Source organism: Pygocentrus nattereri, chromosome 1, assembly GCF_015220715.1.
Source record: "Pygocentrus nattereri isolate fPygNat1 chromosome 1, fPygNat1.pri, whole genome shotgun sequence".
In the NCBI taxonomy this organism is placed as follows: Eukaryota; Metazoa; Chordata; class Actinopteri; order Characiformes; family Serrasalmidae; genus Pygocentrus; species Pygocentrus nattereri.
This window is the reverse complement of record NC_051211.1, coordinates 8,100,939-8,113,862: the sequence shown is the minus strand read 5'-3', so window position 1 is coordinate 8,113,862 and position 12,924 is coordinate 8,100,939. Positions and strand designations below refer to the sequence as shown.

Genomic DNA, 12,924 nt, shown 5'->3' with positions numbered 1-12,924 from the left:
ACACCTAACCCCCCAATTGCTCCCTGAGCGCCGTGGATAGGGCTGCTCACTGCCCCCTAGAGTGTGTATTCATTAGTGTGTATGTGGTGTTTCACATCACGAATGGGTTAAATGCGGAGGTGGAATTTCCCCGGTTGTGGGTTTAAAAAAGTATCACTTAACTTAACTACTCATGCGTTGGTTCAGGTGTGTTGAGCATGGGGTCATCAGGTCTGGGGTCTGGGGTCCGGGATCCCTGATATAGAAACAATGTAGCTGTCAAGAAGCTATTATGGAGAACAGGAACTAGAGCTAAAAGAAGAACATTTGCAAATCAAACAGAATCTGCTGGTGTTTTCAGAGCAATAGATTGGCTGCCCCAGAGTCCACACCTCAACATCACTGAATGTTTTTGGGGTGACTTGGATTGTGAGAAGCAGAACATGCAAACGGCGTTGAAGACTGATGTTTGGAGGTGTGGAAAAACATCCCTGCAGGTTGTGCAGCTTCTGTGTCGTTTTCTGTTGCATACATTTCTGCTTTTTCCCCTGATGCTGATAAATGAATAATGTGTACTTAATGTCCACTGTGACTGTAAGTTAAATAAATGAAGGATGGTCTCTGACTTTTGCTCAGTACTGTAGCTGCCAACATTCCTGAATGCTCAGTTAAGAACCCTGTGGCAAAAATATGGACCATTCCAAGGACTTTGATAGAGCAATTGGTGTGGAGAGTACTTATTAATAAGTGAAGAGGCTCCAAACTATGTCTATGATTTAAAATTTGGTTTAAGTTTGCTAAGTGAAAACTATTTATGCTTCGCTGCAGTTATAATGGACCGTTATCAGGAGCAGCCGCATCTTCTGGACTCTCACCTAGGTAAGGAGCTCTTGCTCATCGAACCCAAATGTGGTATGTTAGTGGTATGTCATGCTCTATGAAGCCATGCAGATAATTCTGATGTTTTTCTCAGAATGGATGCTGAACATGCTGTTGAAACTCATCCGGGATGAGAAATCTCCCCCTCTGCTTGTTCATTTAGGCTTTAAATTTCTCTACATCATCTCAAAGGCAAGATTATTTTTAATATCACTGAGCTACATTTAAGCACTCTTATGTTTTATGCATATATTACAGGTTTCTAACCTTCCTTGTGTGTTTTTTTCCAGGTGAGAGGCTACAAGACCTTCATGCAGCTTTTCCCACATGAGGTGGCTGATATGCAGCCAGTTCTGGATCTGTTGTGCAGGCAGGATCCAAAGGACACAGAGGTGAGGTACCACTAAGGCTTGTCCAGATAATTTAACTATTTGAGTTTGTTACGTTAGTTTTTGTTCTTGTATTTAATATATATATATATATATATATATATATATATATATATATATATATATAATACTTCTATTTTAGAGAGGAGAATGAATGTTATTATAACGGAAGAGTTAAAAAAATAAATGCATTGTAAATGCACCTTCAATTCATGCCAGGCATCAACTCTCCATAGAATGTGTTAAAATGTATGGGAGCAACAAACAAGCTTGATGAATTATCTCCCAATTTGTAAGGATTTTGATATTTATCCAAGTACCACCATACGTCCACTCTGTGCTGCCTCACACTCAGGTGGGACTGTCAGCTCTTTTTCTGTTTTTTTTTTCCTGATCACATAGTTTCACAGCACGTTTAAAACTTGACGGCACAAACAGCATTTTTACTGCTGTATGTGAGAAGAGTCATCTCCAGCATTAGTAAAGTGTAGGAGCTGCTCTGCGGCAACACAAATCACATTTTAGGAAATTATTATTTTAAATGTAGTAACACTATAAAAAGTGGGAGTGGCCCCATACCATGAAATGGCATACCCTGGATTTTAAACTTTACACTGGTAACAGTCTGGGTAGTGCTTTACTTCTTTGCCCCAGAAAATGCAACATCAATTATTTCTGTAAGCAGTCTGAAAGGTTGACTCGTCAGACCACAATACACTTTTTTAAATTGCATCAGTCTGTTTCAGATGAAATCAAGCCCAGAGAAGTCGGTGGCGGTTCTCGACGTTGTTGATATGTAGTTCAAATCAAATCAAATTTATTTGTATAGCGCTTTTTACAACGGATGTTGTCACAAAGCAGCTTTACAGAATTTCAGAAAAGAAAGTTTCAACAGGACTGTAAGAATGGTTGGTTAGTGTAGTGGTTAACACCTTTGCCTTCTACGCTGTAGACTGGGGTTCAATCCCCCACCAGGGCAAGCACCCTACGCTATACCAATAAGGGTCCTTGGGCAAGACTCCTAACACCGCCTTAGCCTACCTATGTATAATGATCAAATTGTAAGTTGCTCTGGATAAGAGCATCAGCCAAATGCCATAAATGTAAATGTACAGAACCCCCCCGGTGGGCAAGCCAGTTCATGCTGTGCACATTACATTCCTAAATTACATTTGTGAATACAGTGAAAAACAGTGTTTACTGACAGGGGTTTGTCAAATTATTACTGATCCCATGTGGTGATATCCATCATAGAAGCATGGCGGTTTTTAATGTAGTGCTGTCTGAGGGATCGAAAGTCACTGGCATTCAGTTTTTTTGGTCTGAGGTTTGAAAAAGTGAGGTTTTTGGCCTTACTTTTTATGCACAGAGATTTTTCATTTTTCTTTTGCTGATATTATGCACTTTTAGAGGATAAAATACCTAAAATCTTTGCAAATGCTCATTGAGAGTGATTGTCCTTAAATGTCTGATCTATTTGCTGATGCATTTTTTTTTTGTATAGTGGTGAGCCTCGACCCATCCTTACTCATCAAGGACTCAAGCTTTGCTGGATGTTCATTTTACATCCAAGCATGATTACATCACCTCTTTTAAGGTGTTTTCTGAACAAGTTCTGAACATGTTTTCTAACACAAATCTTGTGCAAATGATGTAGAATAAAACATTGAAATGGTGACAAACACTTCGCATGTTGTTTTTGAGTTATTTTGAGAACAAGTTTTCAAGTACTTATTTGTTAATGCCAGTGATTATTGGAAACCTGTCAATAGCTTTTAGAGATTTTAGAGTTCTAGGCGCCATTGTTACAGTCAGAGAGCAAGGCCCTTCTGACCAGCCTAAGGACAACCACAAGAGAGAGGTCCACAAGTACCCTCGTACATTTTGGTTCTATTCTTGTTCAAATTATTCTTGTTCAGGTTTAAACGTTTTCAGAGGCCTGTGTTGCATGGCTGAAGTAAAATTAACTAACCCTGATTTCTGGGCAGACATTGCAATAAATTAAATATTGTTAGTTACTTATCCTTTTGATCTTTCATTCAGAACATTAGCAAAAATCTAACCTTTGTTGAAGATGTAATGATTAAAAGCATTACAGACTGAGAGCTGTTGTCTTTGTAAAGGGAGGATGCAAGTATTAAATTCAGGGTTGCCAATAACTGACGCACATAAATTTAAGAAAAATGTAGTTAATTTTTATATTTATTGCTTTTTCCAATGATTGTACTTCAAATAAATATTAGATTTTTGCTGTTTGCTGTTCAATGTTTTGCATTGAAGATCAAAAGAAAAAGCAATAAAGAATGTTTAAAATAAAGAAGCCTCTTTTGCTTATCCATCGTATTTGTGAAAGGTTATATTTGTGGAGGGCACTGTTTATACAAGTTTGTTTTCCTTTGCTTCTCTTTTCACAGACATGGGAGACTCGTTACATGCTTCTCCTGTGGCTCTCCATGACCTGCCTCATTCCGTTTGACCTCTCTCGTCTGGACGGCCATCTGAACTCTGAACCTGGACTAAATAGAGAACCTATCATGGACCGTATCCTGGCTGTGGCCAAGGTAATGATTTGTGTTGGTGGCTGAGTTGTTTCTGCTCCAAAACTTGGTGAAAAATTAAGTTTTGCCTTTACTGACCTTTTGAGGGCTTGTTTCCAAAGCAGTTATTAGGCCTTCCCATTGACATAAATCCAGTATGAATAGTTCTTTAGTTCTTTAGTCGCATGGACAGTCCTGAACGTCTTTGTGTGTTCCTCCTGCAACCGATGCTATTTATTATTTTAACTTTAGTGTTTATTTTAAGTGTACAGAACATCTACGGTACAGTTAGTTACAGTAGAGAGGCACTCCTGGAGATCGGTAAAGTTCATCATGAACTTACCTTTAGCCTCTCAGACTTCAACTTTCTCTTACGCTCACACTCCACCCTACCAGCCGGCAAGGCCCAGCAGCACCGACCTCGGGTGTGTGGTGCAGCCGAGGAACAGAGCAGCCAATGCGGAAGCGGGGCAAGAGAGGTGGGCTACATGCTAGGCTAAAGGCTAGGGCTACACGACCACCGCTACCTAGCCTGCTGCTGATGGTGAAGTGCAGAGCCTTTTATCTATATAGCCTAGAGAGTTCAGCTCTGTGCACGTTCTGGCTACTTACATCCCGCCACGCGTGAACTCTGCCACGGCACTAGGGCTGCTGCATGACGCCATCAGTAAATAAGAGACCACGCACCTGGACGCCGTGCTCATTGTGGCCAGCGACTTCAACCACTGCAACCTGAGGACTGTACTCCCCAAGTTTCATCAGCACGTGGGCTTTCCAACGAGGGAGAGTAACATACTCGACCAAGTTTACAGCAACGTGAGGGGGGCTACAGGGCTGTGCCTCGGCCACACTTCGGGCAATCTGACCACATCTCCGTGTTCCTCTACCAAGCATACAGACAACTCCTCCAGCAAGCACTTCCAGTGAGTAAGACCATCAAAGTGTGGAATGAAGAAACTGACTAATGCTTCAGGACTGCTTTGACAGTACAGACTGGGATGTGTTCAGAACTGCTGCTGTGAGAGAGGACTGTACTGTTGGTCTAGAGGTCTATGCTTCTGGGGTAATGGGCTACATCAGCAGTTGCATTGAAAGCATTGTCCCTACAAGGCGCTGCAGAAAATACCCCAACCAGAAACCCTGGATAAACAGTGAAGTTCGGTCCATGCTACGTGCCCGCCATGCTGCATTTCTCTCAGGCAACACGAAGATTACAAAAGGTCCAGATATGACCTGCGTAGATCTATCAGAGAGGCCAAGAGACAGTATAGGCTGAAACTGGTGGGCTACTACACAACCACGGACTCCCGATGCATGTGGCAAGGACTACAGCACGTCACCCACTACCAACAGACGAGCAGGCCGGTCACAAACAGCCACACCACACTACCTGATGAGCTAAATGAGTTTTATGCTCGCTTCGAGGTCCTCAACCCTGGCCGACCGAGAGACACTATGGCCACACGAAACACATCACTCACTGTGACATCAGTGGATGTGTGCAGGACCTTGAAGAGAATAAACCCACGGAGAGCAGCCGGCCCAGACAACATCCCTGGGTGTGCTCTCAGAGTTTGCTCATCAGAACTGGCCGATGTGTTTGTGGACATATTCAATCTGTCCCTCGCACAAGCTTTTGTGCCATCCTGCTTCAAGTCAACCACCATCGTACCCCTCCCAAAAAAAAGCATTGTGACCTGCCTAAATGACTATCGCCCTGTTGCACTCACCCCAATCGTGATGAAGTGCTTCGAGAGAATAGTCATGATTCACATCCAAAAGACCATTCCAAACACTGTAGACCCTCTTCAGTTTGCATACCGACGGAACAGGTCCACAGACGACGCAGTGAACACTGCCCTTCACACAGCCCTCACACACCTGGAGGGCAAGGACACGTATGTCAGAATGCCCTACATTGACTACAGCGCAGCATTTAACACGGTCATCCCACACAAACTCTCAGAAAAGCTCCTCACCCTTGGACTGACACTAGCCCTCTGTAACCGGGTGCTGAACTTTCTATCAGATAGACCCCCAGTCAGTCAGAGTCGGCAGCCGCACATCCAGCACAAGAACAGTCAGCACAGGGGTCCCCCAGGGCTGTGTGCTGAGCCCCCTTCTGTACACACTCTTCACGTATGACTGCGTGGCCTCCCAGAACAACACCAGCATCATCAAGTTCGCTGATGATACTACAGTCATTGGACTGATCACTGGTGGGGACGAGACAGTGTACAGGAAGGAGGTGGCTGAGCTAGTGGCTTGGTGTCATAACAACAATCTTTCCTTGAATGCAGAAAAGACCAAGGAAATGATTGTTGATCCAAGGAGGAAGCAGGAGCTACACACACCCCTGTACATAGGTGAGACTGAGGTGGAGATGGTGAAAACCTTCAAATTCCTCGGCATCCACATCAGTGAGGATCTCACCTGGTCTCACAAAACACACCTCATCATCAGGAAGTCCCAGCAGCGACTGTACTTTCTTAGAAGATTGAGGAAATTTGGCATGCCAGCCAAAATTCTCAGCGCCTTCTACAGGAGCACGATCGAGAGTGTTCTTACCAGCTCCATCACGGTCTGGTATGGAGTCTGCACTTCTCAGGACAGAAAGGCTCTCCAGCGTGTGATGAAAAATGCCCAGTCCATCTCAGGAGCAGCCTTCCCCTCACTACAGGACATTTATCACACCAGGGTCATCAGTAGGGCCCAAAACATCATCAGGGACACGCCCCCAGCGAGGACTCTTCACACTCCTACCTTCAGGTAGACGCTAGAGGAGTGTGAAGTCCAGGACTACAAGACTGACCAATAGTTTCTTTCCACAAGCCATCAGGCTGGTGAACACCTCACTAACTACCTCTTCCCCCCTCCCATTCTGAACTGGTTTAAGCTTGCACTCAACAACTGCACCTTACCTACACTGTACTGCTGCTGTTAGAACAATACTGTTAACATCTATTACTTGCATAGAACAATATTGGTTACCTTTTACATCTGTTTACATCTGTTACTTGATGCACTTTATGAACAGCTGCTCTACTTATTTGCACATACACACGTGTAACTTTAATTTTATTTCAACTTTACATACACTGTACATTTTTTACTTTTTACTACTGTTTTTAGAGTTATTCTTCTTTTTTAATTCTCTTAAGATTATATTCGGTAAATGGAGGAACAGCAAAGTAAGAATTTCATTGTACAGTGCAACTGCCTGTTCTGCTGTGCACATGACAATGAAACTCTTGAATCTTGGATCTATAGTGTGTGTGTGTGTGTGTGTATATTATATATATATATATATATATATATATATATATATATATATATATATATATATATATATATATATATATACAGTGCCCTCCATAATTATTGGCACCCCTGGTTAAGATGTGTTCTTTAGCTTCTAATAAATTGAGGGTTTTTTTAAATAATATAGGACCACGATGGAAAAAAGAGCAAAATCCAACCTTTATCTCAAGTGCATTTATTCAGTAGGAAAAAAATCCCACATTAAGAAATAATTGTTTAACATCAAATAATGTGTGCCACAATTATTAGCACCCCTGATGTTAATACTTTGTACAACCCCCCTTTGCCAACAAAACAGCACCTAATCTTCTCCTATAATGTTTCACAAGATGGGAGAACACAGAAAGAGGTATCTTCGACCATTCCTCTTTGCACAATCTCTCTAAATCATCCAGCGACCTGGGTCCTCTCCTCTGCACTCTCCTCTTCAGCTCACCCCACAGGTTTTCAATGGGGTTAAGGTCTGGGGACTGAGATGGCCATGGGAGGAGCTTGATTCTGTGTGTGGTCAACCATTTCTGTGTAGATCTTGCCATATGTTTAGGGTCATTATCTTGCTGAAAGACCCAGTGACGACCCATCTTCAGCTTTCGGGCAGAAGCCACCAGATTTTGTTTTAAAATGTCCTGGTATTTCAAAGCATTCATGATGCCATGCACCCTAACAAGGTTCCCTGGGCCTTTGGAAGAAAAGCAGGCCCACAGCATCACTGATCCTCCCCCGTATTTCACAGTGGGCATGAGGTGCTTTTCTGCATACTCAGCTCTTGTGTTACGCCAGACCCACTTACAGCATTTGTTGCCAAAAAGCTCTATCTTTGTTTCATCTGACCAAAGCACACGGTCCCAGTTGAAGTCCCAGTACTGCTTAGCAAACTCCAAACGTTTACGTTTATGATTGTGAGTGAGAAAAGGTTTTTTCCGTGCATGCCTCCCAAACAGCTTGTTGGCGTGTAGATAGCGTCTGATGGTTGTTTTGGAGACTTCGTGACCCCAAGATGCTACCATTTGTTGCAGTTCCGTAACAGTGAGCTTTGGAGAACTTTTTATTTCTCTTATCATCCTCCTCACTGTGCGTGGTGGCAAAATAAACTTGCGTCCTCGTCCAGACTTGTTTACCACTGTTCCAGTTGTTTTAAACTTCTTAATAATTCCTCTGACAGTAGATACGGACAGGTGTAGGTGAGTGGCTATTTTCTTGTAGCCATTGCCTGACCTGTGAAGGTCAACACACATCTGCCTTACTTGAATGCTATGTTCCTTTGTCTTTCCCATGTTGAAGAGAAATGGCCTCTGTGTCACGTCATAATTATACCCCAGGGAAACAGGAAGTTGTGAATTGCTAATTAAATGTTCCTACATACTTTGATTAACTTCGTAAACTACTGTAGAAGTGACAGAAATTCTTTAATTACATTTATTTCCTAAGAATTGTTAGGGGTGCCAATAATTGTGGAACAGGTGATTTTATGAAGAAAAATTATTTCTTAGTCAGGGATTTTATTTTCCCCCTAAAACTCTACTTGAGTTAAAGGTTACATTTTTCTACAATTTTCAGTGTGACAGTATGTTTCCACAATAAAAACTGAATTTATTTTAAGGCTTTTGACACATCTTAACCAGGGGTGCCAATAATTATGGAGGGCACTGTATATATATATATATATATATATATATATATATATATATATATATATATATATATATATATATATATATATAATGAATGAATAAATCTCTTCAAGAACCAAAAGATTTTTACTCCATCACAGCACTTAAGGATAGAGCAAAAATGTGGATGGTCTGGGGGTCCCTGAAGACCAGTTAGAGAACCACTGCCTTATATTGTTTTTATGCTACATTCATTCCAAGAGTATTTTCTGAATTAATGAGACACTTTTTAATGCACGTTTTGTTTCTGATCAGCAGTCATGTTCTTTGTGCATGTTCTTTTCAGACTTATCTTCGAGTCAGTGACAAATCGAGGGATGCCGCATCAGTACTTGTCTCAAAGTAAGCTGACGATTCCCATCCATTGTAGTTTATGTAACATTATACATTCCTCAGTGGTAATGAAAATATTTCTGTATGGACAGTTGCCTGTGTGTCTTCCGTGTGAATGACTGCTTTTCCCAGTGCAGTAGCTGTAGGTGTTCTGTAGATATCATTTGAGTTCCTGACCAGCAGAGACCAGGCTGTTACCTATCTATTCACCTACTCCCTTTGAATGTTACCTTTGGCCTTTCATTATGTCACATGTGACATAGTTAATACACAAGGCAACTGGACAGTATACTTGAGCGAGTGTTCTGTGATGTCACATTATCTACTTTTTTGATCTGTTAACCAGCATTGCGCTGTAGTAACACTGTGCATAACACTAAACTGAACTGAACTGAATGAGCTGTTTTACTTGGCCTTGCAGGTTTGTGACCCGGCCAGATGTGAAGCAGAAGCGGCTAGGTGATTTCCTTGACTGGACCCTCACGACAATATCTCAGGCCAGTGACCTGACCATGGAGGGAACTGTGACCCTGGATGGAGCTTTACAGTCTCTAGTAAACCTCTACTGAACCTCAACTTCTTCATGTAGTCAGCCTGTGTAGCTCTGCTCTCTTTTCATCTGCTCTGCTGTTTTTGTCTTTCTTTGTGTCTCCTGATACTTTACAGCTCACAGTTACTATCGTCAGAAGATTGAGAAGCTTGTGTGGAAACCGTTCATTCATTTAAAACAATAGTTTGGACAAAAGTCTGTCTCAGCAGGCCCAGTATCAGCAACGTTAAAGCCTGAATTTTCTCAGGCATTTTTAATAGATAACTGTGTCAGAAATCACATAAGCAAGTATAAAAATCTGAAATTGCTTAACTTTACGCGGTTTGAAGCAAATGTGTGATGATTTAGGCAAACCGTTCCAGTTGGTGTGCTTTAAACTTCTGTTACTCGTTGGCTACTTTAGCCTCGTAGCTCCAGTGCAACACCAAGCAGAATTCCGAGCACCATGTCTTGGCTGATGGTAGAAAAAATGTTTAAATTTGATTTTTGGAGGAGGTGTTGCTTTAAGGTGGAAATGCAATTTTCCGTAAATTCTTTAGAGAATTTTTAGTCAGAGATCATTAATGCTAAGCCTAAAAAAAGGACCTGATAAACACACACTTAAGAGAGCATGCATAAACTGAAGTCTGTCTTCTTAAAGAGGAATTCCACCGTTTTTTTCAGACTTTTTGCATAATTAGATGGTTAAAATGTAAAAAATCATTCATAGTGATTTGATGTGAAATGCTCTGTTCTAGAGAAACTAACGAGGTGAGAACTGTTCACAGTAATGCCTCTACAATTATTACCCAGAATGGTTATAAATATGCTGCCTGATGCCCGAGATGTCATTTCACAATGGATTTGAGATAAACATTTCGCCTAAACCATGTTTTTGTCCATTAATAGCGGAGAGGTACATATAGGGCAATGAAGAAGAAGCTAAAGAAGGCTTATTTGTTCAGATTTACAGCTGTTTTACAAATGTCAACATTCTAAGTAAAAACTCAGAAGAAACATGTAGGTTCACTGGTCATTTTGGATAATGAGTGTATATTGGCTAGGCACATCTCCTTGTATCTGCACTCTTTGTCAATTTTATCAGCTCCACTTAATATATAGGTACACTTTACTGCAATTGTAGAACTGTAGTCACTCTTATTTCTGTGCATACTTTGTTAGCCCTGTTGGTTGGTGGACTGTTCACAATCCAGCAGTGACACTGAGGTGTTTAAAAACTCCAGCAACACTGCTGTGTCTGATCCACTCAGACCAGCACAACACACACTGACATACCACCACTACAACAGTGTCACTGCAGTGCTGAGAATGATCCTGCTCTGTGGTGGTCCTGTGAGGGTCCTAACCATTGATGAACAGGGTAAAAAGGTGCTAACAAACTGTAGTAAGAAACAGATGGAGTGCCGTCTGTAATTGTAGAACCACAAAGGGCACCTATATGGTAAATGGAGCTAAAAATAGAGGTGGACTTATTGAAGTGGCTGGATGGTGCATATTCACTCTATTTGTGTTGTAGCCATCACAACCTCCTGATTCCTGCCACCGCCATTGTAAAGAAATTGTGAAGACCTTTTAATATCAAAACATCACATCGTTTAAAGTGATTGATAAAGTTGCTCCCTGATATTTGTCCAGCAGGGGGTGCTGGTTAGCCACTGTTCTGACAAATTATGATCTCCGCTAATAAGACCTCCTAGGTCTTCAGTGCTGTTAAAAATGCATTGGCCTATTGAAACTTATCTTATCCTATGCTCTGTAAAAGGGCACTTTGCAAAGATTTATATGATGTAATCTGTAGGAATTCTGTGTGTGCACATGTATTTACGTGCAGGTGCTTTTCTAGTGGTGATTGAGGTGTTTACCTTTGAGCTATAATTACTAGAAAGGCTCTGGCAGGTGTTCTTCCACCTGTTGCTCAAGCACATGAAACCTGCATCTGTTATAAAAGCAGCGAGAAAAGGTTACTCCCCTCATGTTGTTACAGCTGGGCAGTATGATCATTTTTATTGTGATGAATTGTATCACAGTAAGTCACAGTATACCCTACATTGTGTACCGTGGATATCATTAGTGCTTAAAGAACTGATCAATAGCATTTTGATTAAAAAGAGAGCACAATTAGTCCTGTTTTATTAGTGCAGTACAGTGTGTGAAATGTTAGATACAAATTATTGGTTTCATATTGTTGTTATCATCATTATTTTTAATGTGGCACCACTTTGTGTGTTCCAATTTTCAAATCAGTCAGATTTCAGGAAAGATAAATATTGTGATGTGTTGGGGAAAATATTTTGACATTATGAAGTACCCACATCTACCATTAGCTTCCCCTCATGCTGTTTGTATGGGTTTGTCTTTTTACACAGCGTTAGTCATATGATAAATGAAGCTGATTGCCTTAGTCATTGCGATTATGAGAGTTTTTGCTCTTGGCTCTCAAACTTGTCATGCATGTTTCAGAGAGTAGGGTGAGCAGTGTTGCTGCTTAGTGTTAACTGTGATGCATCTCTACTGCCTCAGGCTTTCAAAACTGGCTCAGTGTGTCTGGAACGCCTGGGGAGACAAAACCGCCATCAGAGTTTTGCATGTTGTTAAATGTCACCAGGCTATGGCTTTGGCAAGCAAAGACAAGTAATGCATTCTCTAAAGGTTGCTAATTACAAGGGGCTGCTGCTGGCTGTAGATGTAACTGTTTAATCCAGTTAGAACAAATTTTGCTGGTGTTTAGAACATTTTTGTTTCTCCACCCACTTAAAAAAAAAAACTTGATCAGATTGGTTTGCTCAGACAAGCTACTGGTAAACCCTTTCCGAATAGCTTCAGTCAAATCAGTATGTAAACAAAAGGAAAAGATCAGTTACATTACTGCCTGGTTTAGTAGAATCATTGGTGTGGAATGAGCCCTCCATCTTGAAGGGCATTGGTAAATGGTTTTCTAGTGAATCACAGGTCATTGAGAAACTTGACGAGAGCAGATGCATCCAGACAAGTGCGTGTAGATCGATGATGAGCAGGGCCAGCTGGCCTTGATTTTAGATCAAGAAAGGAAGCGGAACAGACAGAAGTGACTTTAAAAGGAGGATTCATTACTCAGAATGTTTCTTACTAAATGTTTGAGTTAAAACAATAAAAAACTGAAACGCTGACCCTTGTTAGTAAAGTTCCGAGAAAGCTGCTTTGTGGGAAACTAGGTCAGTCTGTTATCACCTGTCTGTAGTTCATTGGTGGAAAACAGGTAGGCATTCAAAAACAGTTAAAGCTCTTTA

General features: G+C 41.3%; 1 protein-coding gene across 1 annotated transcript in view; it reads left to right on the top strand.

The window, feature by feature from the left end:
• Positions 1-12,924, top strand: part of tbcd (tubulin folding cofactor D) — a 72,825-nt gene that overhangs the window by 3,203 nt on the left and 56,698 nt on the right. Inside the window, exons 3-8 of the mRNA XM_017700540.2 lie at positions 808-858; positions 953-1,050; positions 1,149-1,250; positions 3,662-3,808; positions 9,062-9,117; positions 9,530-9,662. Coding sequence (XP_017556029.1) covers positions 808-858; positions 953-1,050; positions 1,149-1,250; positions 3,662-3,808; positions 9,062-9,117; positions 9,530-9,662 — 587 coding nt within the window. The remainder of the gene's footprint in view (positions 1-807; positions 859-952; positions 1,051-1,148; positions 1,251-3,661; positions 3,809-9,061; positions 9,118-9,529; positions 9,663-12,924) is intronic.